Below are 24,927 nucleotides of genomic sequence, written 5' to 3'. Positions count from 1 at the left end.
AAATTTGTTTTGATTTTGCAAGGAATTTTGAATGGAAAAGCTTTGTTGTGCCAGATATTTTTGGTCATTTTATTGCATGCAGGAAACAGATTTTGTGAATTTGCAAAATTAAAGATATTGCAGGTAATCATTTTTATTCCTGTCTCTTTCCATGTGTGTGTTTGGGTGATTATTGAGCAAATGAGAACGCTCCATTGAGGTGTAGCTAATAAGATCGTTTGTTTTTGACTTGAGGATATTTGCTCATGTTATTGCAATAAGCGCACCAATGAGCTGTAAAGCCTCTAGTGTTTGCATTTGTTTTACATTATATCATTATTCCCATTTAACTTAGAAAGAGATTTACTACTGAATCTGGATCACTGGGAACTCTGACAGGGTTCATTTAACTCTGCGTGGTGTTCAGTGGCGGTTAATGCTTTTGACCATGACTCCCTCTAGTGATCGTTTAAGGACGCTGTTAGCAGTGCACTGGTTTATCACTTCTTAATAGCAGGATTCATACTGTTACTGCACCACCGGGAACAGTAAAAACGTACTATAAATATACATTTATTTCATTTTACTTTGCTTTTTTATTTTTTACTTGTTTTGAATTTTTTTTCCCTCATTGACCTCATCCTCATGTGTCGTCCTCCAGCCTGAGTCATCGACCTCATCTGTCCGAGTGCCACAGAGGGAGGAAGAGGAGGATGGTGACCTGAACAAAGCATTAGGTGTTCAGCGCTTCCAGCAGATTCTGAGCCCCACTCCCAGAGTTCCCGGCGAGCAGCACCGCACCTACAGTGAGGAAGATTTTGAGTGTAAGTTCATCCTTTCACATCCCTTTTTTATTTTATGTTATTAGAAAAATATGCGTTATTTTTTCGATCCTTTTGAGTGTTGCTATATCTATCTACATCTATCTACAGTTGTAATATATATATATATATATATACATATATACAGGTGCTGGTCATATAATTATAATATCATCAAAAAGTTGATTTATTTCAGTAATTCCACTGAAAAAGTGAAATTTGGATATTATATTCATTCATTACACACAGACTGATATATTTCAAGTGTTCATTCCTTTTAATTTTGATGATTAAAACTGACAACTAATGAAAACCCCAAAATCAGTATCTCAGAAAATTAGAATATTGTGAAAAGGTTCAATATTGAAGACACCTGGTGCCACACTCTAATCAGCTAATTAACTCAAAACACCTGCAAAGGCCTTTAAATGGTCTCTCAGTCTAGTTCTGTAGGCTACACAATCATGGGGAAGACTGCTGACTTGACTGCTGTCCAAAAGACGACCATTGACATCTTGCACAAGGAGGGCAAGACACAAAAGGTCATTACTAAAGATGCTGGCTGTTCACAGAGCTCTTTGTCCAAGCACATTAATAGAGAGGCGAAGGGAAGGAAAATATGTGGTAGAAAAAAGTGTACAAGCATAGGGATAACCGCACCCTGGAGAGGATTGTGAAACAAAACCCATTCAAAAATGTGGGGGAGATTCACAAAGAGTGGACTGCAGCTGGAGTCAGTGATTCAAGAAACACCACGCACAGACGTTTGCAAGACATGGGTTTCAGCTGTCGCATTACTCGTGTCAAGCCACTCCTGAACAAGACACAGCGTCAGAAGCGTCTCGCCTGGGCTAAAGACAAAAAGGACTGGACTGCTGCTGAGTGCTCCAAAGTTATGTTCTCTGATGAAAGTAAATTTTGCATTTCCTTTGGAAATCAAGGTCCCAGAGTCTGGAGGAAGAGAGGAGAGGCACAGAATCAACGTTGCTTGAAGTCCAGTGTAAAGTTTCCACAGTCAGTGATGGTTTGGGGTGCCATGTGATCTGCTGGTGTTGGTCCACTGTGTTTTCTCAGGTCCAAGGTCAATGCAGCCGTCTACCAGGAAGTTTTAGAGCACTTCATGCTTCTTGCTGCTGACGAACTTTATGGAGATGCAGATTCATTTTCCAACAGGACTCGGCACCTGCACACAGTGCCAAAGCTACCAGTACCTGGTTTAACCCTCTGAAACCGACGGCATCGTCGACGACGCCACACGACTCCTCCGATAAATATTGATATTATTTGATGAAAAATTGATCGATTTCCTTACCGTTTTTTGCAGCAGAAAGCTAACACGCTAGCCGTCACGGGGGTGTATTTGGTGTCTTTCTAGCCTTTTCAGAAGGTTTTCTATCCAGCCTGGAACTTGTGCGTCCTTTCAGAGTGTTTCAGTAATAAATCCATATGTGTATATCCCAGTTTTGATCTCTGAAGTCCATAATTTATAAATTTTCCGTCATATTTGCTGCTAGCTTGATGCAAGCTGCCATTTTGGACATCTCGCGATGCTTTGCGTGAGGTTGTTGACCAATGACAGGCTGATCCGTCGTCCACGTTGGTGTGCGTCATTACGCATGAACCAAGGGTGATATTTTGGAAAGAGAGAGACGCACGGCACAGTGGTTTCGAGGAGAGAGAGAGAGAGACGCACAGAGAGACGCGAGTTTTGAATAATACACAGAGAAACACGGAGAATAATGGATCCTCAGAGATTGAGAAACATGGATGTAAATCAAGCACTGGCCTTTTTTGATGCCATGGAGGATGATGGATTTTCTGGAGAAGAGAGCTTTTTGACTGATGAGGAACTTGATTACCAGAATCGTCTAGACCCTGCTGAAGAGTAAGTTACATTTATTTATTTACTGTAAAAGTATAAAAATAAACAACAACTAATATGATAAAATATACATTTTCTAAATATGGAAAAATAAGTTATGTAAAAGTAGTATTTCGTTTTTCTGTGTGTGTTACAGAGTAGTAAGAGTTGTAGATTACACTCTTTGTCTCTCAACCATTGTATGTCTGAGTTTATTTACTGTAAAAAGTATAAAAAAAGAAGAAAAAACTAATATGATAAAATATAAATTTTCTAAATATGTAAAAATAAGTTCTGTAAAAGTAGTATTTCATTTGTTTATGTTTGTTACAGAGTTGTGGATTACACTTTGTCTCTCAGCCATTGTTTGTCTGAGTTTACCTAGAGATACAAACAAAGGATGTTGTAGTGGGGGGTTGGTCACACCTTTTACCTGTGGAGAGAATAGTGGGGGGTCGGTCACACCTTTTGGCTGGAAAGCGAATGGTCATATTATAGCTGTGGTGGGTTGGGGGTACAGTAGCAATCTCAGCCATTGTAATCTTATGTGAAAAATCAAATACAAAAACAGTAATTGATCTAATTTGTATGATCTAATATTTTGCTTTATTTATTTGTTTTACAGTTGTGATAATGATGAAGACACCAGCCCACCCACCCAAGCCAGACAGGAAAGCTCCCATTCTTCCACTGAGGAGGGCCCTTCCACTTCTGCTGCAGCATCCCAGCAGCTGCCAGGAATAGGTCATGGACGGCTGCTGCAGTTTTTTACTTCACAAGGAAGTTTGTGCAGAGAAGCAGCAACAGCCCATGACCCACAGGGCTTTTCTGGAGGAGCTGACAGCCCAACTCTGTGGTGTTACAGTTGCTGTTCCTCCCACCCAGCAACAAAGTAACCATGTACCCGTCCAAACATCGGAACAAACTGAAGCAAGCAAGAAGGCCACCTATGGTAGAAGGCAATGTGTGAACTGCAAACAGACAAGGCAGGTGAAACAGGCCACCCCCTGGAAATGCAAAGCCTGTGATGTGGCCCTCTGTGTGATTCCTGATAGGAACTGTTTTGAGGCTTGGCATCAGTGATTTTCATGAGGCCCAAAACGCCTGGACTTCCTTTGGAAAAATGTAAATATTTTTTGTTCTGTTCAAGTTATAATGTTCATTCCTGTGCTCCAGGACTCCAAAGACTTGAACAAACTGTTTTCCAGAGGAAAATTACTTAGCTTTTATTTATTTGTGTGTGATTTCAATAAATATTTCAGTGATTCAATTTCCGATTTATTTTTTCATTTGTCTTTGTGGTCCCATAACTTATTTTACATTCAGGTGACATCAATGAAACACAAATAAGCTGAAAGTTCAATTTGTCCTGAAAAAAAAGATGTGTGTCAATTGTCTGTGCACAAAAGTGTTGATGTTTTACAAGCTTTTTTAGTGAATAACACCAGACGAAAAATTTATTGTAAAAATACCCTTAGGTCTCAGAGGGTTAAGGACCATGGTATCCCTGTTCTTAATTGGCCAGCAAAGTCACCTGACCTTAACCCTATAGAAAATCTATGGGGTATTGTGAAGAGGAAGATGCGATACGCCAGACCCAACAATGCAGAAGAGCTGAAGGCCACTATCAGAGCAACCTGGGGTCTCATAACACCTGAGCAGTGCCACAGACTGATCGACTCCATGCCAGGCCGCATTGCTGCAGTAATTCACGCAAAAGGAGCCCCAACTAAGTATTGAGTGCTGTGCATGCTCATACTTTTCATGTTCATACTTTTCAGTTGGCCAACATTTCTAAAAATACTTTTTTTGTATTGGTCTTAAGTAATATTCTAATTTTCGGAGATACTGAATTTGGGATTTTCATAAGTTGTCAGTTTTAATCATCACAATTAAATGAAATAAACATTAGAAATATATCAGTATGTGTGTAATGAAATAATGTTATATCCAAAATTCACTTTTTTAATGGAATTACTGAAATAAGTCAACTTTTTGATGATATTCTAATTATATGATCAGCACCTGTGTATATATATAATTTCTTTCTTTTCTTTTTTTTAATAAATAAATTAATAATAATAATAATAATATTTTATTTCGAAAAAAGATTGAAACCCCTTGTGAGATGTGCTCCAGTGATGTTATTTATGCTATTACTAATACTGTTGTATATTGCTGCCTCCACCAGAAATGATATGTACAAATGTATATTATATTTAATAATAAAAAAATATATATTTTTATTACATATATACATTTATACATATCATTTATGGTGGAGCCAGCAATAGTACAGTTGTAATACACAATAGTATTAGTAAAAGTATAAATAACATCATCACTGGAGTACATCTCGCAAGATATTTCAATCTTGTTTCCTTGTTTCACCTTCTTTCGAAATAAAATATTCAAATTTTACATCTCTATATATATTTTGGAAGCCATAAATGTTAAAATGCAGAACTGAAACTCGTCTGTAATCATTCTCAGATCACCGTCACTCCTCCCATCACATCCACCATCCTCTGTCCAAACTCCCGGGAGATGGAAGGAGGAAGAAGAGTGGGAGGAAGAGGAGGAGGAGCAGCAGTAAAGAGCACAAAGGGTGTTCAAGCCCCAGCGGTGCTTTGGCCATCGAGGAGGGTGAGGATGAGGAGGAGGAGGAGGAGGAAGATGCTACAGAAGACCAGAGCGGCACCCCAACTCCCACAACAGACGCTGAGAGGAAAGACAATGTTCAGGTAACCAGATTTATATCCTATATGTATGATTAAATGTATCAATGTCTTATTCATTTAGTGAAAGCTCTTCCATCTAATGAACTTTATCCAAGACAATAAATAAGAATGTAAACAGCATACTGAAACACTGGCAGAAACATAAGGCAAAGTGCAAATAATGATAGATTCTATTTACACTATGTAAAAAATGCAGTATTTTCTTGGCAGTAAGTGTAAATAGTAGTCTAGTTAGGTTTCTATTTGCACCTCATTGTTTTAGTACATTATAAAACAGCATGCAGTAATAAAATAAATGAATAATAACATAAGTGTAAATGAAATAAATGGTGTCCTTCCTAAACCTAACCCTACCAGATAAACACTTTATTGTTAAATATCCTTTAGGCACTTTAATTCCCCTTTTCACATATTTTTAATATTTATTGAAAATAAATGCCTTTCCAATCTGACATGCGATGGTAAAAGGGAGAAGAACGAGTTCGGCAAAAGGCGTCAAAGAGTATTTATAATGCGCCTTACACCCTGCGCCATTGCTGCTGCATTTTTTAAAAACTTTTTTTATGGCCAAACCAGACAAATATGGGCGGAGTTAGTGTAAATAGCCTCTGCCAACAAGACGGGCTATTTGCACTTAGTGTTAATAGATACTCTGAAAACGTAAAGGGATAATTCACTCAAAAATGAAAATCATTTACTCACCTTCATGCCGTTCCAAAAAAGTCTTTCATTCATCTTCAGAACACAAACACGTATTCAGGTTCATTACTCCATATAATAGATTTATCATTATTTCTATAATTTTATCTTTTGTCCAGTTCTTCGTGTCCGATGATGACCCTCATGTGTCCACCCCTGAGACTTCAGATCCTCTCCCTGCACGAGGAATCCTGATCGTCCCCTCGTCCGCGGTGTGTTCGGAGCCCCAGGACAGCACATCCACTGAGTGAGTCCGCCTGTTTTAGCTTTCCATGTGCAACAATTTGCTGATAAATTCTATCATCATTTACTCACCCTCAAGTTGTTCCCAAACTGTATGAATTTCTTTCTTTTGCTGAACACAAAAGATATTTTTAAGAACATGGGTATCCAAACCGTTGATGGACCCCATTGACTTCAATAGTATTTCTTTTTTCCCATACTATAAAGTCAATGGGGAACATCAACTGTTTGGTTTCCAACATTCTTCAAAATATCTTTGTTTGTGTTCAGCAGAAGAAATAAATTCATACAGGTTTGGAACAAGGTGCGTAAATGACAGAATTTAAATTTTTGGGTGAGCAAGAAAATTAGGCAAAAAATCTTAATGACTTGTTTCATTCATTTTGTTGTAAAATGTGACCTTGAAAAGGTTTTGTGTAATTATGGTATTTTGGTGGAAACTATGTCACCATTTTTTTTTTAAGGGGAAGTTCTCAGTGTCTTCAGTTTTGTTATTTGCTCAGCTGAAGTGGTGGACATTGCAGGTTGCGTAGCACGAGCTATAAAGCATGCACTTCCAGCTTGTGTCCGCCTCTCTGTTCTTGGTTTACTGTAAATTGAATCATTAGATGCCAGTGCACAGCACACCCTGTTCGTTACCTAGGACGAGATATTTCAGACACCAGCAGGGTATCAGTCTCTCTCCAGACCTCCATCCCCGCTGTCTACATCATTCACCCGTTGCTACTAGCAACCACACTTTGCTTTTATAAAGCGCTCTCCACCTTTCCTTTCTGCTTTCTCATCTTTTAAATGCAGGAGTGTCTTTACAAACAACAGGATTCATTGTCAATATCATTTCTGCAGGTTGTTTTCTTCTGTTCTTTAGTAACATTAACAATGACAGAGATTTTGTCCTTATAAGCTTTTCAAAAAACGATTCATTTTAAACGAAAGGTAAGTGCTCAAGACGATTTTGTATTTGTTGCAAAACTGAGTGCAAAATTCTTTTCAATTAATCTGTAAATCTGTTAAGATTTTATGCAAAAGGAAAATTAGTGCATACTCTATAGTGAGCTACCTAAGTTATGATTGAGTATTCATGACTAAGTTATATTGTATTTCTTCAAGCAATTTAGTGACATGCATCTTATTTTTGTTGTGGAATATGCAATATTTGTTCTGCATGTTATTGAGCTAATTAAGTAATAAAAAGCTACCAAAAGATATTTATCATAGTAAAACACTAGCACTTTTTAAAAATTGTGAGCTCAAAGTAGTTTCTACTCCTTTTGTGGACTTTTCATGAAACTATTAAAACATTAGTTAATGGAAATAAAGCTAAAATATAAATATTAGCTGGAAACCTTAAACTAAACAAAAACTGGAATTAGAACGTAACTGGACATTCACCAGTTGTAAAATGCAAAAGACTTCGGACTTCGGAGTGGCTACAGGAAAAAAAGAGTCTGCAACCAGCCCATGCGAAAACAAGGATAAATATAGGAGGGGCATTAAATGTAGTCACGCGATGCTGATGTTGTTAACATTAACAATTTGAGAACAAAGTGTAATTTGCACGGTTTGACGTGATATGATAAGAATGCTTTATTTCCCTTATTGGTCAGAACAAAAGTGGATGTTGCTTGTACAGATGACATTTTCAGGTGAAAATGTTTATGTTGGTCATACTTCCAAAAAGTAGAATCTGTGATTCCGAATGCCTGTATCCACACCGGCACGACCACTGACAGCCGCACATTCTCCTCAAAACATTGGATTCATCCGCGCTGTGCCGTGCTGAGGCACAACCCACGTAAAGTTGATAATTCCACGAATAACTGCAATTGCAGATTTCAAACAGAGATGGCGACAAAAAAGAAAAACTACGGACTGCAGCTTTAACTAAAAATATAAAAATAAAAACCAATGCAAAATATTAATAAAACTAAATTGAAAACTAAAAAAACTGTTTGTATTAATGGATTGATGAAAACCGGTCTCATTTTGTCTCTTGCAGAACGCCTGAACCTGCTCCTCCGACCCCTAGCGCCACTGAGCCCAGCTCTCTGCCCCGTGTGTCGAGTCGCAGCTACGACCTTCAGGAGAGACGTCGCACGGGCAACATGACGGGGACCGAGCAGGCTAAATACCAGAGGATCCCCACTGATGAGTTTGAGGCTCAGACCCTGGCCTCGGCCGACCTGGATGGCATTAAAAGTGAGTTTTTAATGCACATCTACACCTTGCTTTTGCAAGTTTGATGAATAACTGCTCAGTTGTAATAGGAAATCTTGAGGTATGTACTAGCCCAAACTAACACTAAATGCATAAAGAATGATTTCTATTTCACTTTAAGGTAGGGTAGGCAATTTTCAGAGAGGCTAGCAAAATAGCGAGCTAGCTTTGAAAGCATAAGATCCCACCCTCACTTCAGAGCGTCTCAAAATCCACGCCTCCTTCAAAACACACGAACACACACAGCAGGGAGCAAACAAAAGCATCACAAGAGACGCGTTAAACTTCTTCATGTCTCAAAGCACATAATATTACAATAATAATTAACATTATCAACTTCAAGAGCCCTGACCTGTACCACCTGACTGCTGCAGATTCACTTCGCCGTTGATAGTGTTGCCATTGAAACGCATAAATTTGAGTCACAAACCGTCACAGGTTTCCATCTCTTCCAAATTACAGTAGTTATGGCGTGAATGAAGCATAAGCTCGTTGTTTTGATCCAGGAGGAACTGTGAAAGAAAGCTTCTGTTTCGGTAATGGTGCTCGGTGACTGATGGAAAGGAACAAGGGCAATGATTGGACGGACATTTTATGGTCCTACACCTTCCACAGACGATATATATACATATAAATACATTTAGACCACTCAACTTATTGATTGCTATCAGGATGTAAAGAGACTTTCAACCAGCATAACGAAAAATGAATCTGGAACAAATCATCTACCCTGCCTTTAATTGATTCCAAACATGCTAGTTTCCTGAAGAACTGAATCAGAGGGAAATAATGCTGTTATCCCTTTGATTTCTTTATCCTGTTGTAACTTTCCATGAAGACCTGCCCACCAGCTAAAGGGATTTTATGTGAAGAATCTGGGTCTGAAATCTCAGTAACTCAATACATTTTATAATGAAGCTGTCACCAGTAATACAAACAATGACTTTGCATTCATGCATTTTGTGGATGATTGACTTGTAAAATCCTTTTGACATTCCTTTGCATAAAAAGCTAATGCTAAATATAATGCTGGAATATAGAGTACAGTTCTGTTTAAAAGACCGGGGTGATTAGAATTTTAATTTAAAGAAATTAATACTTTTATTCAGGAAGGATGCATTAAATTGGTCAAAAGTGGCAGTAAAGACGCTTATAAACTAAAATCCATGATCTGGTTTTCTGTGAGATAGTTTTCACTGGTTTCATGGTCTCTCAAATGATTTGTACCATGCATCCTGCTATGCTTCACGGCAAGAGTCTTTTGTGCCCCAGAGATACAAACCTTTCTCAGACTTCAGTTGTATATCAGCGGTTCCTGTAATATACCCCATCAGCTTTCTCCGTCTTCACATGCTGGCCACTAATTCATCTGGGAAAAGGCCCATCTGCTGCATATGCTCAACGACAGGACTTAAACGGTTGCTGTCTACCATTTAGTTTAACACCTATACAATTTTGGCACATCAGTTCATGCAAATACATGTCAGACAGCAGACAATAATATGTTAAACTCTGCTTGACTATGTTGCATCATCAGTGGTTTTAGTGGCTGTCAGCTCTCATCTGTTGTGGCAAATCACTGTCGGTGTGAACGCTTTAGACGTTTTCTTAAGAATGTTAGTGAATTTCATCTTGCAGCTCAAACTAGCTGTGTGAGAAAAGGCTTTGGCCTCTTTTCTTGATTGGAGTTTGTTCCTACAATCACCCAATTAGTCAAATCCCCTTCAGGTCCCACCCTGACCTTTTTACCCTGAATGTCTTGGCGACTGGCCCATCCTGTAATTTCATGCTGATGAGCTTGTTATGAACAAAGACGATGACCTGCTTCTCAACTCTGCCAAGAAGATTTTACCTAGTGAGTGTGGTCATTTGACAGATTGGAGGAATACATGCACCTTTGGGGAAATCTTAAACCATGGAAATTTGATAAAATATTTGATAGTCTAGTCATAGTGCATGTTTAGTATTCATTAATGTGGCATATAATAAATTGCAGGTTAATCTCCGTATCTGATAAGTTCTTTCTACCATTCAAAAGTTTGGGATCGGTGAAGTTTTTTTTTATATACATATTTTTGTTAAAAAAAATGATATTTCAAATAAATGCTGTTCCTTTGAACGTTCTATTTATCAAAGAATCTTGAGTAAAAATGCATCGTTTCCACAAAAGTATTAAGCAGCACTACTGTTTTTAACATTGATAATAACAATAAATGTTTCTTGAGCAGCAAATATTAAAATGATTTCTGAAGGATCATGTGACATTGAAGACTGGAGTAATGATGCTGAAAATTCAGCTTTGATCACAGGAATAAATTACATTTGAAAATATAATATTTAATATTTTTGATTAAATAAATGCAGCAATGGTGAGCATAAGAGACTTCTTTCATAACATTAAGAAAAAAAAAATCTCAGCAGCCATAAACTTTAGATTGGTAGTAAAATTTTGGAACATGTTCCTCAATTCTTCAGAATAAGGTTTTATTAACATAGGTTAGCTAAAGTAGTTAAAATGAACTAACAATGAACAATAATTCTAGAGCATTTAATCATAATGTTAATCTCAACATTTACTAATACATTTTTAAGATGTAAGATGCAACAAAAGTTGTATCTGTTGTCATTAGTTAACGCACTGGGAACTAACATGAACATGGACATTTGTATTACCTAACATTAACAAAGTTAATAAATGCTGTAAGAATATATTTCTCATTGTTAGTTCATGACAGTTAATGCATTAATCAATGTTAACAAATAATATATGTTTTTGTTTAATTCTTTCAGGCCATCGTTTTGAAGATGTTCCTGGAGTGCGTCGACACCTGGTCAGGAAAAGCACAAAGGGTCAAGTGGTGCACATCAGCAAAGATCACAAAGAACCCAGCACACGCACTCGCAAACTAGACCGAACTCCACATGAGGTGAGAATCGTGCTACATTCTGAGTTTGACTGGCTAATTGAGATGTTTGCTTGAAGCTAATTGAGACGTTTGCTTGAAGCTAGTGTATTAACCTAGTATGAACCCAAGGTTCCCATGGTCATGGACATAAAATTGATTAAAAAGTCTATTAATACAAATTTGGAAAATCATGGAAATTTCTATAGTTAACATCCAACTTTCTGTTTCTGCTTTGCAAAATTATAAAATGTGTTTGTTTAAAGTAAAAGAAAGGAATTTATTGAAATTATTGAAATTAATTATTTAAAATTTATTTTTAAAAATATTGTTTTATTTTTATATAATAACAATAGGGATGCATCGATATGAAAATTTGGGCCGATAATTATTTATATTTGAAAGCTGATAACCGATAATTCTAAATTCCAATTTTTATATAATTTTTGAGAACCTGATTACAAAAACAAAAGTCTCACCATTAAATGCCATGTCCCAAGCACACAAACATAATGTTCTCATTATAATTTTATGTAGCTTATATGACAGACTCGTGCTGCACATGTTGCACTTGACTATTTTTTCCTTTTTTGAAATGATTTCAATAATTTTTCAAGCAATTCGAAACCATCATGGTTGAACAGTGTGCATCTGAAGTGTCTCAGCTGAAGGAAATAATCCATAATTAATCTGCTTTAATATATCAGCCATTATTATTATTATTATTATTATTATTATTAGTAGTAATAGTAGTAGTAGTATTATATAAAAAAATCTCCTTAATTAAATAAATCCTTATCCAGTAATCATGAACAACCAGAAGTATCATTGAAAAGTCATGGTTATGGATTTATCAAACACTTTGGGAATCCTGGTCACTATTGAAATGTGGTCTCTTGGTCACTATTGAAATGTGGTCTCTATTTAGTCGACATAAACGCTTGTTTAAGCTTAAGCTAAAAGTTCTGTTAAAACACCATTCCCTCTGGCTGCGATTTTAGGACAAAGTTGTTGTAATGCGCAAGACTAGCTAGGTTTCGGATGTCTCTACAGATGCCTTCACAAAGTCCTGATGAGTTCTTTCAGCGCGTTTAGCCCTTTTTCCCAGATTTAGATTCACTCACTGCATTTCCAATTAGTTCTGACAAGCCCGCTGTCCTTCACAACAAATAAAAGGAGGATTTTAGGGGGCAGAACCTGATTAAAAATGAATGAACTTCTTCCCTTTCACACACCTAAGAATAAAGAAAAGATCAGCTTGAGTAACTGGACACCGCAAGCCTTCAGAGTCAGTCATGTTTTATTAAAGCCCTCAGAATCCCCTCTAGACAGGTAAACCAGCTACGTATTAGGGTAAATGAGTGTACTTATGGACCCTCTTACTTCTAAACAACACCAGTGTTCACACCGCTGCCTGACGTCTCGTTGCCCAGTCGTGCTCTGACGCTATTCTGTCTGGACGAAACAGCATGGTCCTTTTAGACTTTTCCAGGCGGCTTGCTCAACACCAGAAGGTCAGGGAATGGTGTGTTGGTGTACATGCACATGCTGGATGCATCGATTGGTGTATGCTATCACATTTTGGGCTGAGCAAACCAATGTTAACTTGAGTTGAAGTACAAGCTTCTTGGGTTGAAATGCTTAACTAGTACCGTTTTATTGATGTCTGTTGCTTTAACTACTTAAATTCCTCTAAAGAAAAGCCCTTAATGAATTTGTGTTTTAGGAGTTTGCATCAGATTCAGATGGTGGTTTAATTGCATGATCTCACACTCATTTATTGCATGTTCTTTGTCCTCAGGTGTTTGTGGAGCTGAATGAGTTGATCATCGATAAAAACCAGGAGATGCAGTGGAGAGAAACCGCCCGCTGGATCAAGTTTGAAGAGGACGTGGAGGAGGAAACGGACCGCTGGGGGAAACCACACGTCGCCTCGCTGTCATTCCGTAGTCTGCTGGAGCTGAGGAAAACCATCTCTCATGGTGAGAACCTGCTCAGACCTCCAGAAAACTCTGTTTAGGCAAATGTTAGGTTAGCTGGAACATTTTATATTATAATATCAAAATTGATTACATAACCAATCTTACAGTGTGATTTGCTACAGTATACTATGGTTTTAAACTAACTTTTTTTATATATAATTAATTTACTAAGTGAGACTTCAAGGAATATTTCTGTTAAAAATGAATTTTACTATTTAAATGTACTTCAGAAAACTGAGCAATAATGTGGATTATGGATCAAATATAATTTAGTCCCAAAATCTGAAATCTACACATCGCTTATACATTATTATATATACAATTGTAATTTAAAAAAAGAAATAAAACATGCATATTATGTATCTACCACCTAAGTACAATGTTAATTGTTTATTCATTGTGAACAAAAAAAGTTAGCTGTATATTCATAAACATGAATGTAGATTAATAATTGCTCATGTATGTGTATACTAAAATATTATTATATGTAAAAACATTAACACACAAGCATATATATATATATATATATATACACATACATACATACATACAGTGTGTGTGTGTGTATATATATATATATATAAAATGCTTAAATTTATATATGTTTGTGTGTGAAAGTAAATACTGTGTATATATACGTGTGTGTGTGTGTGTGTGTGTATATATATATATATATATATATATATATATATATATATATATATATACAGTATATATGATTTATGTGAGTAGTATGTTATATATAAATGTGTATATATGCGTTTGTCCTTAATATGTGTGTATATATTTAAATTTATATGTGTGTATATAAAAAAAGTATATATATATATTATATATATATATAATTGCATTGATTTTGTCATGAAAATAAAATGGCCTTATTTTTGATTCCTCCCATTAGGAGCTGTGCTTTTGGACTTGGACCAGAAGACGCTACCTGGTATCTCCCATCAGGTGGTGGAACAGATGATCATCTCAGACCAGATCAAAGCTGAGGACAGAGCCAATGTCCTCCGCGCTCTCTTACTCAAGCACAGGTAGATCTCAGATGTTCGTACAATAAGCAATATCCAACACCATGTCTACTCCAGGCGTGACAAAGCAACCATTGCAAATCTATTTGTTCTTCGTATCAGAAGTTGTGCCGGCTCTATGTCAGAAATAGAACGGGGCATCAGTTAACTGTCGGGATTCAGGTCATCTCGCGCCACATCCAGTGTAGACCGCATCACTGATTATAATTGGTTTTACTTGCTTTTGTCATATTGCCACGCTAACATCTGGTGTAGACATGGTGTAAGAAATGACAGAAGGATGTTGGTTTTCCATTTGAATTTCTTTTATCCCACATATGATTTTTTTAATTTAATGGTTTCTGTTCGCCATAACACCAACCATCCATATATAGATCCACACATGACCCTTCGCAGTCTCTTCTAGTGTCTCTTACCCGCTGGCTCCCTTGCTCTCCCTCCCTTAGTCACCCAAGCGATGAGAAAGAGCACAGCTCCCCGTTCCCCAGGAACATCTCGGCTGCCAGCCTGGGCTCCCTGATCACCCATCACCAGAGCAGCAATAACCACCTGTCCGTCCCCGAACCCTCCGTCACAGAGCCACTCATGGGCTCCTCAAGGGCCAGTCAAGACAGCACTCTTCATATTGACATAGAGAAGAACGAGGTAATTGGATTGAAGTGTCTCAATTAGATAATGTTTTTAGTTGAAGAGGAGGGCAGTCTGTATCCATTTACAGATAATAGCCCACACTTTTTTATCTTAAAGTTCCTAGGCCTCGTTTTCATTCATTATTCATTCATTCGTTCATTCATTCAGTCATTAATTTAAGGGTTAAAAATGACATTTCTTCACCAATCATGTTTTTGCTTCTTGTCTAACGATTGAATGTGTTTTTGTGACGTTGGTAGAACTTTATTGTACAGTCCTGTTCCCCATGTACTATGTACTTATTATAGTAAATACAATAACTGGGTAATAACTATGTACTAACCTGAACCTACCCCTAAACCTAAACTTAACCCATGTAGTTACCTTATATTAACCAGTACTTTCTTAGGTAAGTACACGCAACTGCATGTTCTGTAAAATAAAGAACCGTGACATCAAATGTGAAATTTTCTTTTGAAAATTTCCGTCGCTGCTGAACAAAATATTTTTTGAGTCCACAAGATTAGTTTCTTTCTGATTCGTCTTATGTTTCATTATTTGCAGAAAGATTCAGCTCCACCTATAGGCATGCACAAATCCAAGTCCAAACATGAACTTAAGCTTCTGGAGAAAATTCCTGAAAATGCTGAAGCCACCGTCGTACTTGTTGGTAAGCAATTGTTCTCTTGTTAAAAAACCCTATTGGAATCCCGTCGAATTTCTACATTGGAACCAGTCCTAAATCATTTTAGAATCTAGATTATATGGAATTTGGAAAAATATTATTTTCAGTTTATCCCATTTGAACCGGCTGCTAATAATGATGAATTCCGAATTAACGAAATGTATCAGGAACTAACATGACTATCGTAGAGCTAACACAATCAGCTAATTTAACAAAACAACAGGAAATGAAATGTATTGCTCCCTCAGGCAGTGTGGACTTCCTCGAGCAGCCCACCATGGCATTTGTTCGACTGCAGGAGGCTGTAGAACTGGACTCAGTGCTGGAAGTATCAGTTCCTGTTCGGTTTCTCTTTGTGCTGCTTGGTCCTCCCAGCACCAACATGGACTACCACCAGATCGGACGTTCCATTTCCACACTCATGTCCGACAAGGTGAGGAAGACTGTTCTCGGTCTAGCATGCAATTGACTACGAATAACAAAATGGCAGCTCACCAACCCACAAGATCATAAACATGCATTGTTGCAAACAATTCTGGCTATAATGCCTGTTTCCAGTGTTAACTTGATCTGATGTCTCTCCAGCAATTTCATGAAGCTGCATATCTGGCAGATGATCGCCAGGACCTGCTCAGCGCCATCAACGGCTTCCTGGACTGCAGTATCGTGCTCCCTCCATCAGAGCTGGGCGGAGAAGAGCTCCTGCGCTCCGTCGCTCACTTCCAAAGAGAGATGCACCGCAAGAGAGAGGAGCAGGAGGGGGCCATGCTGTCCAAAGAGCCCAAGAGCCTCGAAGACAAAGGTCTGCATCTGCCGGGGTAGATTCAGTCTGGGTTGACTAGTTCCAGTTAAGCTTTGGTTTTGGTTTATTTAGTCTTTTTATTAATTTGTTCTGTGTGTTTTTTTATTTATTTGTGTTATTGTTTTGTTTTTTTGTGCTTGTTTTTATTAATTTTTTTATATTTTTGTTTGCTTTTTTTTTTAGTGCGTTTATCTATTTTTTCTTTTATTATTTTGTTTTCTCCGTTTGATGTTGACACTTTGTTTTCAGTGGGTTTTTTTTACCTTATGACTTTTTTTGTGCTTTCATTGTTTAGGTTTTTTATTTTATGTAGAGCTTTTGTTTGTTTATATTTGTTTTCTTTTTTGATTTGTTTGATTTTTATTAGAGCGTTTGGTTTTATTTTGCCTTTTTTATTGTCTAATTTGTAAAACCTTTTTTGTGTTTTTTACCTTATTGCTTTTCTGGGTTTTTTGTGCTTGTTTTGTGCTTTCATTGTTTTCGTTTTTTAATTTTATATAGAATTGTTTTTTAATTAATTTTTTTAAAATAATTTATATTTATTAATAGTATCACAACTTCTCTCTTTGTGTAAACCAGAGGCCTTGCTGGCACCCTTTAAACCAGAAGACGACCCTTTACGACGCACAGGCCGGCTATTTGGTGGAATGATCCGTGACGCCCAGCGCCGTTACCCAAAGTACATCAGTGACTTCAAGGATGCGCTGAACCCCCAGTGCATGGCTGCTGTCATCTTTATCTATTTTGCTGCTCTTTCTCCTGCCATCACGTTTGGAGGCCTTCTGGGTCAGTTATGCTATTGTTCTCCATTTCATCTGTGTGATTCCTGAGAGAAATGTATTGATAAGATCTTAAATGCATCAAAAAGAATAATTTTAAATGCCTGTGATCAGTTACTGTTGTGCAGAATTTTTTAAGATGGTAAGTTTCAGACATTGTTTTAAAGGAAAATTTATTTAGTTAATAAATTTAATCTAGAACTGACTTAAATTAAGTAACCAGTAAGTGACCAGTTATTTAACAAAAGGTTCTTCATGATAAACGCTATCTAGTGGCTCTGATTCTAATAAGCATTTTAACTGTGATGCCCTGAACTCCAGCCGGCATATGTGTCTGACATCGATGTTCAATAATTCGTGACTCCGTTTTATGTGTACAGGTGAGAAGACTGAAGGGCTCATTGGCGTGTCAGAGCTGATAGTGGCCACATGTGTTCAGGGTGTGTTTTTCTGTCTGCTCGGAGCCCAGCCTCTTCTGGTGATGGGCTTCTCTGGACCAATCCTGGTGTTTGAAGAAGCTTTCTTCTCTGTGAGTTTATAATGCTGTTCCTTAAACCAGATACGACACCTGCTGTAAAAGGTCACGTTTAAAAAAATAATGTCAAGACACATACTCACAGATGACAATGGATCAGTTAGGAAATGATTTCAAACCAAGTCAAGCTAGCATTAGTATTACTTTTATTCATATTTGAGGTTAGGGACCATAAATAATGAAATTTGTTGCAATAACCTGCACTATTTGTGTGAATGTTGCAAAGTTCATTAGTTATGAAGCAAAATCAGTTCAACTGCAAAGCAGCTCTACAGAAAGTAATAGTATTATTCAGTGTTTATTTAATTCAGTTTAAGTTCACCCTAAACTAAACACTCTGTCGTCTTCTTCTCCAGTTCTGTAAGGGCAATAATATGGAGTACCTGACAGGTCGTGTTTGGATCGGTTTTTGGCTCATCATCATCGTGGTGTTGATGGTGGCATTTGAAGGCAGCTTCCTGGTTCGATTTGTCTCGCGTTTCACTCAGGAGATCTTCTCATTCCTCATCTCTCTCATTTTCATCTACGAGACCTTCTCAAAACTGATCAAGGTAGTTTGAATGGTCTTTTGATTGTGTTTTGTCTGCATATATAATCATGAAGTCCTCTTGACTGCTGATGTATCCCACAGATATTCCAGGAACATCCTCTGAGACGCTGCTCTGCTATGGTGGTTGATGTGAATGATTCAATGTACAACTCCAGCACTTTAAGTCCATTAGTGGCGAACAGCAGTACGCCGGAGACGCTGAAGGTGGTCGGTGAACCTAACACTGCTCTGCTGTCCTTTGTGCTCATGTCTGGGACCTTCTTCATCGCCTTCTACCTGCGCAAGTTCAAAAACAGTGCCTTCTTCCCTGGCAGGGTAAGAGGCCGTCTGATCAACTGACCCAGCGTTGAGGGATTAACACATTGCAAAGAAAAATGTGGTTGAAATTTGTCGTCTTCTGTCTAAAAGTCGTCTAATTTTTTACAGTTGAGAAGAGTTATTGGAGATTTTGGAGTTCCTATTGCCATCCTCATCATGGTTCTGGTAGACTACAGCATTCAAGACACGTACTCACAGGTGACCATGGACAGTTAGCAATTAGCTGATGATTTGAAGTTATTAATAGTGCTTGCTAAGTCAAGCAACACTATTACTATTGCTCATTTCAGGCTAGGGACCCTAAATATTAAGCTTGGTTGCATAAACTTGCACTATTTGTGCTACTGAAGAGGAAAATTAGAAATAAAGAAATAAAAATACAATAAATACGAGTACACACATATATATACAGTGTGTGTGTATATATATATATATATATATATATATATACTTTATTTTATCTATTCTTTTTAATTATTCATATTTTTATTTATTTTCATTAATTTATATATGCATTTTAATGCTCCAACCATATTTTTTTTGTCTTCATTGTCTATTATTATTATTTTATGAATACTTTTTTCATTATTATTCTATTCATTATTATTTCATTTTATTTTTTTACATGTTCTAAATAACAAATTACTACAGAGCCCCTAAAGTGGTTTCCATGGTGGTGGAAAAAAAAATTAGATGGGAGAAAAGTCGATGCTTTTGCGTTCCCCCGAGAATCTTTGCGTTCGCTCTCAAAAGGTTCTGCGACCGAACACCAAGGTTTTCGGGGGAACGCAAAACATTTGGGAGAGAACCTGAAAGCTTTGACAAATAATTTTTTCTCCATCTAATATTTATTTTTTCTGCATCACTATGTTCCTTTAGGGGCTCTGTAAATTATAAATAATTAATAATCATGTTTTTTATTGTTATTCACTTATTTTTAACCTTATGAACGCTCCACCCTTCAGAAACTCAGTGTCCCGCGAGGTTTTTCAGTGACGAGTCCTGATAAGCGTGGTTGGATAGTCAATCCTCTGGGCAGTGATGGGCAGTTCCCCATCTGGATGATGTTTGCCAGTATCCTTCCCGCTCTGCTCGTCTTCATCCTCATCTTTATGGAGACGCAAATCACCACGTGAGTCCCTTGCCATGTATAATTATGTTTATAGAGCTCAAAAAATATTTGAAGCAATGTATTTTTTGTGCTAGAAAAAATCTTTTCACTTTTTTTTTCATCACAAAATGTGGTGTTTCATGTTTTTGTTTATTTATAGGTTTTTAATTTGTAATAAAGCTGCAGCTGTAATGTACCTGCAATGCTGCTGTATTTTTCCACGTTTAAATCATGGCAGTATTAAAGACGCTCTCTTCTTCTAGGCTGATAGTCAGTAAGAAAGAGCGAATGCTGGTCAAGGGTTCTGGTTTCCATCTGGACCTGTTGATCATCGTGACTCTGGGCGGCACCAGCGCTCTGTTCGGCCTGCCGTGGATGGCCGCGGCCACCGTGCGATCCGTAACCCATGCCAACGCCCTCACTGTGATGAGCAAAGCCGTCGCCCCAGGAGACAAACCTCGAATCCAGGAGGTCAAGGAGCAGAGGGTGACCGGGTTACTAGTGGCGATACTTGTAGGTGTGTTTCAACAGTGACAATTCCAAACATTATCAATTTTATTGCAACCTGATTAACACAAACTACTGATAAGATCAATAAATCTCATTAACGATTAATACAATCTTGATGAATAGTGAATTGTCAGATAAAGTGGTAAGTGGGTTACACTGGGCTTACACTATTTCGTATAATGTAAGTAGCTTTTCAAATAATGTCAACTAACTCTCACATTAGAGTATTACTAGACTGTTAAGGTTAGGGTTAATGGAATAAGTATAGTTAATGTTATAGTTAATGGAAGAATATGTACAGTACTTGAAAAGACATTCTACTGACTAGAAGTAACTTTGCATCAAAATAAAGTGTAAGCAGACAGTCTGCTAATACTCTAATGACTGCTAGTTGACATGTAGTTGCAAAGTTACTTATAGTTAGTAGAATGTCTAAAGTGGACCATCGAAATAAAGTGCTACCGATATGGATAGTTTGAATACATTTTTATTGATTTTTCTCATCATCAAACAGGTAAATGTAATTATATAGTGAAAATGTTTGTATTTTATCATTGCCACCGTTTTAGAAAAACAATATGCAACCTGACTCCGAGCATTACAGTGATTTTTTTTTTTTTAACACAATTTAAATGGGTAAAAACACCCTTTACCCATGGTACAATCAAGGTAACGCATAGTATCTTGTTGTTTTAAGATGCATAATATTTTATTACATGCACAATAACTCTGTGTAAATGACTATTGTATGTATTTACATGAGTTAAATGAAGAAAAGGCCTGTAAATGTAATCGTTCTGCAAATTTTGTTGGCTGTAGGTCTCTCAATAGTAATCGGTGATCTGCTCCGTCAAATCCCAATCGCTGTGCTGTTTGGCATCTTCCTGTACATGGGTGTGATGTCACTGAATGGCATCCAGCTAACAGAACGGATCCTGCTCCTGCTGATGCCCCCAAAATACCACCCTGACCACACCTACGTGCGCAAGGTCTGGACCCCAAGCTGGTTTTTGTTAAAGAAATCTTTTGTACTGCATATCTTGACTAAATCCCTGTTCCTCAGGTGCGGACCCTGCGTATGCATCTGTACACAGCGATACAGGTGGTGTGTCTCGCTGTCCTCTGGGCGGTCATGTCCACCGTGGCGTCGCTGGCTTTCCCGTTCGTTCTCATCATGACCGTCCCTGTCAAGATGTTTCTTCTGTCACGCATCTTTAGCGCCCGGGAAATGCAGTGTGTAAGGGTCTTTGCACACACAAAGACATTTTTGCTTGCTTCTTAGGGATACACTATTGTTCAAAGTTTGTGGTCAGTAATATTTGTTAAAAAAAAAAAAACCCGCATCTCTCTGTAAGCTGGTGCCTGCTTTCGTCGCTCAGTACCACAACATCCAATAGGAAAATTCAACTGCAGTAGCCACCGTTCAACCTGAAGAGGGCAGCACTCAGACGTTTTTACACCATATATTGTATAATTAAAACACTTTTAACCCAAATGTCAAAAAAATTACTCGAATCAATGAACAGCACTAATAAAACCCTCCATTTGAAATGGTGTTCACAACCCATTTTAATTCCTACATTTTTTATTTTTTATTTGAGGACTCGTTGACGTCTTGGAGACGGAGCATTATTTTTTCCCTATGGAATAATGTGAACAGATGGTTCATGCACAAAAAGCCATTAAGAAAGTAGGTCATTTTCAAATTCATGTTTCAAAATCTATTTTTTTTGTACTTTTCTTCTCTCCAGTTGGACGCTGATGATGCAGAGCCCACTTTTGACGAGAAGGAGGGACACGACGAATACACAGAGATGCACATGCCAGTCTGAGCCACGACCACAGCTGTCCGTCTCTCACATGTCTTCCTGTCAGTCAGGCTATTGGCCAATAGGACAGTTGCTTTTTAAACTTTGACAAACCAAATCGCAGTCTTGTGAGTCTTGACATGCTGTAGAGGAGAGAATATTATGTGAAATCTGGCATTTCCAGAGAATCATTTCACTTGTATTAGAGGGTTTGAGCTGCTATCACATCGTTTAGCCTTTACCAAGCGTATGTCGCCTATGAGGAAAACGAATGTATTGTATGGGGTTAACTGGACATTCCCAGCACCATTCAGGGCCCATGCAATATTTTATGTAGTTTGTAGTATATATTCATGATCAAGGAAGATTGCCAAGGCCCATTTCATCTTATATAATATGTATGTCTGTGCTTTTAACAGTTTAACTGACTTCTTTTTTTTAGTGTTGAGATTTATGACCCAACACAATCACAACTGACATTTTTTTTCCATTGTTGCTGTCCAGTCACACCTTTTTTTTCTATTTCTAAACACTTGTTTTCTCTTTTATAATGCATGAAAGTCACACTCTCACAAAAACTCTATATGTGCAGTTGTAGTATATATTGACTGTTACATGGAGCAAATGCGATCAGAGCGAGTGAACTCTGTTTTAGAGGATGAATTTGGTGTCAATTTTGGTGATCTTTAGCGGTTTCCAGATTAGTTTTAGTGAATCCCAGATGCATTCACTAGTGACCTAGTTTGGGGCCCTAAAACCCATTTTAAGAAAAAGAACAGGAGCGTCCCTACAGATGATCCCAAAATTGTAGCATTCAGTTTATAATGGTTCGTTTGTAAGAACTAAACGTTGACCTGATAAGCCATTTATAGTCGCAAGTTCCATCGTTGCCAACACATTTCAATTGAACTTGTGTCCATATTTGGCTAACAATGCTTTGGGGAAATGCACACCTGATGAATTGTAATTTTCTACCACATTTTTAAAGTCTTTCCACATACAATGTTGAATTAACACTAAAACAGAAGCCTGTTCTTTTCAACACCAGTTCTCAGCATATACACAGTATAGATTTTGATCACTAATTATTTATGCGTTTAACAGGGGAACCGTATTATTTGTGTCAGTTCATGAGGGATTTTGCCACAGAATTCCTGAATAATATCACTAATTTTTCCCCATCATTCACTAATATCACACTGCTTCACTTTTTGGATCCCTACAGTCAGTTAGATGGTAAATCTGAACTAATAAGATTCAACTACTGCACGTACACTTTCACAATATTTTGTGCGCACATACCATCGGGAATGAAATTAAAACATTTAATTATTTGGTTACGGTTAAATGATTCAGTTAAGCATGTGTTATGTTTGTTATTTTGGTACACATTTATTTGGAATGTTCTGGCGTTCTTTAATTCCCGGATATGATCACACCGTTGTGCTTTAAACATGCTACAAAACAAGTGCTTTAGCTCATTTGAGCGCTATTTACATTCCAGAATCAGATGTATGTTAGGATCTTTTAATTATAGGAACTTATTATGTAAGTTTTATATTGCATTAGCTTATGTATGACTAATATTAACTAATGACTGAAATGAATCTTGAAATGAAATTGTGTAGAGGTTATTTTTATTCGACTAGGAATTGTAGCGTACATGCGATTGATTTGAGAATATTTTTATAAAATGTTGTCTGTGTCATTGTTTAGTGAATCAGGACCTTCAGCACGTTGTACTTTGTCACCGTTGTTGATCTTCGACATTCCCTCTGCCCGTGTTCAGCGACTGCGTCTAGACACGTTTAGGCCCGCAGAACTCTGGGAAGTCAGATGGTAGAGCAGCACTTTGAGGTTCTGTGTGAATATAGGTTTTGTTCTGCTACTGGATCTGTACTGTGTGGATTCTCTGCAGCACTTGTTTGTAGATGGTATTTATTATCGACACTTTACGGGGTTCATGAAGATTTAATCATGAAGGATCATGTTGGAACATTGTGGCCATTTTAAAGTCTGGTGATATTTGTTACAAAAGTATGGCAAAGGGAAGTGAGGGTCATTTACCATCTGTGAACATCTTTTTTTAATGCGTTTTGATTTGTTGAATATTTGATTTTTAAATGTTCCACTGTACATAATGCAATATTTACAATAAATTCCAGATATTGCAAATAAAGTTGATTTTTCTATTTAAATTGGCTATTCATATTTTTTGTGTGTTTTTGTATTTATATTTCAGTGTTTCAAATTGCTTTGGTTCACATTTTCTATTTATTTTTCCACTGGAAGTGGAACTTAAGGAAAAAAGTGCAAGTGACCAAACAAACAGTACTGCAAAAAAAAGACGTTTTTTTTACTAAAGTTTGGGGTCAGTAAGATATGTTCTTGAAAGAAATTCATATGTCATTCCGCAAGGATGCAATAGAATTGACCTGAAGTGAATCAGTGAATACAATTCTAATCTTACAAAATATTTCTTATTTCCAATAAATGCTGTTCTTTTCAACTGTATATTCATCAGAGAATCCTGAAGAAGAAGAAAATCACAGTTTCCACAAAATCTAAAGTAATAATAAATGTTTATTGAGCAGCAAATCAGCATATTAGAATGATTTCTGAAGGATCATGTGACACTGGAGTAATGATGCTTAAATTTGAGCTTTGATCACAGGAATAAATTACATTTTAAAACATTTAAATATGCTTATAGAAATGT

The 24,927-nt window shown here is 37.2% G+C and overlaps 1 protein-coding gene across 3 annotated transcripts in view; it reads left to right on the top strand.

Moving 5' to 3' along the window:
- Positions 1 to 24,406, top strand: part of slc4a2b (solute carrier family 4 member 2b) — a 57,078-nt gene extending 32,672 nt beyond the window's left edge. For all 3 annotated transcript variants that reach the window (XM_077245179.1, XM_077245180.1, XM_077245178.1), the window contains 21 exons: positions 641 to 803; positions 5,155 to 5,405; positions 6,221 to 6,348; positions 8,344 to 8,543; positions 11,352 to 11,488; positions 13,266 to 13,446; positions 14,348 to 14,483; positions 14,927 to 15,125; positions 15,675 to 15,780; positions 16,044 to 16,228; positions 16,381 to 16,597; positions 17,177 to 17,383; positions 17,757 to 17,905; positions 18,268 to 18,462; positions 18,543 to 18,776; positions 18,888 to 18,977; positions 19,745 to 19,911; positions 20,154 to 20,407; positions 21,220 to 21,389; positions 21,464 to 21,637; positions 22,152 to 24,406. In XM_077245179.1, coding sequence (XP_077101294.1) covers positions 641 to 803; positions 5,155 to 5,405; positions 6,221 to 6,348; positions 8,344 to 8,543; positions 11,352 to 11,488; positions 13,266 to 13,446; positions 14,348 to 14,483; positions 14,927 to 15,125; positions 15,675 to 15,780; positions 16,044 to 16,228; positions 16,381 to 16,597; positions 17,177 to 17,383; positions 17,757 to 17,905; positions 18,268 to 18,462; positions 18,543 to 18,776; positions 18,888 to 18,977; positions 19,745 to 19,911; positions 20,154 to 20,407; positions 21,220 to 21,389; positions 21,464 to 21,637; positions 22,152 to 22,232 — 3,624 coding nt within the window. In that variant the 3' untranslated portion in view covers positions 22,233 to 24,406. The remainder of the gene's footprint in view (positions 1 to 640; positions 804 to 5,154; positions 5,406 to 6,220; positions 6,349 to 8,343; positions 8,544 to 11,351; positions 11,489 to 13,265; positions 13,447 to 14,347; positions 14,484 to 14,926; positions 15,126 to 15,674; positions 15,781 to 16,043; positions 16,229 to 16,380; positions 16,598 to 17,176; positions 17,384 to 17,756; positions 17,906 to 18,267; positions 18,463 to 18,542; positions 18,777 to 18,887; positions 18,978 to 19,744; positions 19,912 to 20,153; positions 20,408 to 21,219; positions 21,390 to 21,463; positions 21,638 to 22,151) is intronic.
- Positions 24,407 to 24,927: the final 521 nt, after the last annotated feature.

The sequence above is a fragment of the Siphateles boraxobius genome, unplaced genomic scaffold, assembly GCF_051911475.1.
Source record: "Siphateles boraxobius isolate OS27281-9 unplaced genomic scaffold, OSU_SipBor_1 26, whole genome shotgun sequence".
Lineage (NCBI taxonomy): Eukaryota > Metazoa > Chordata > Actinopteri > Cypriniformes > Leuciscidae > Siphateles > Siphateles boraxobius.
This window is presented reverse-complemented; position numbering and strand designations above follow the sequence as displayed.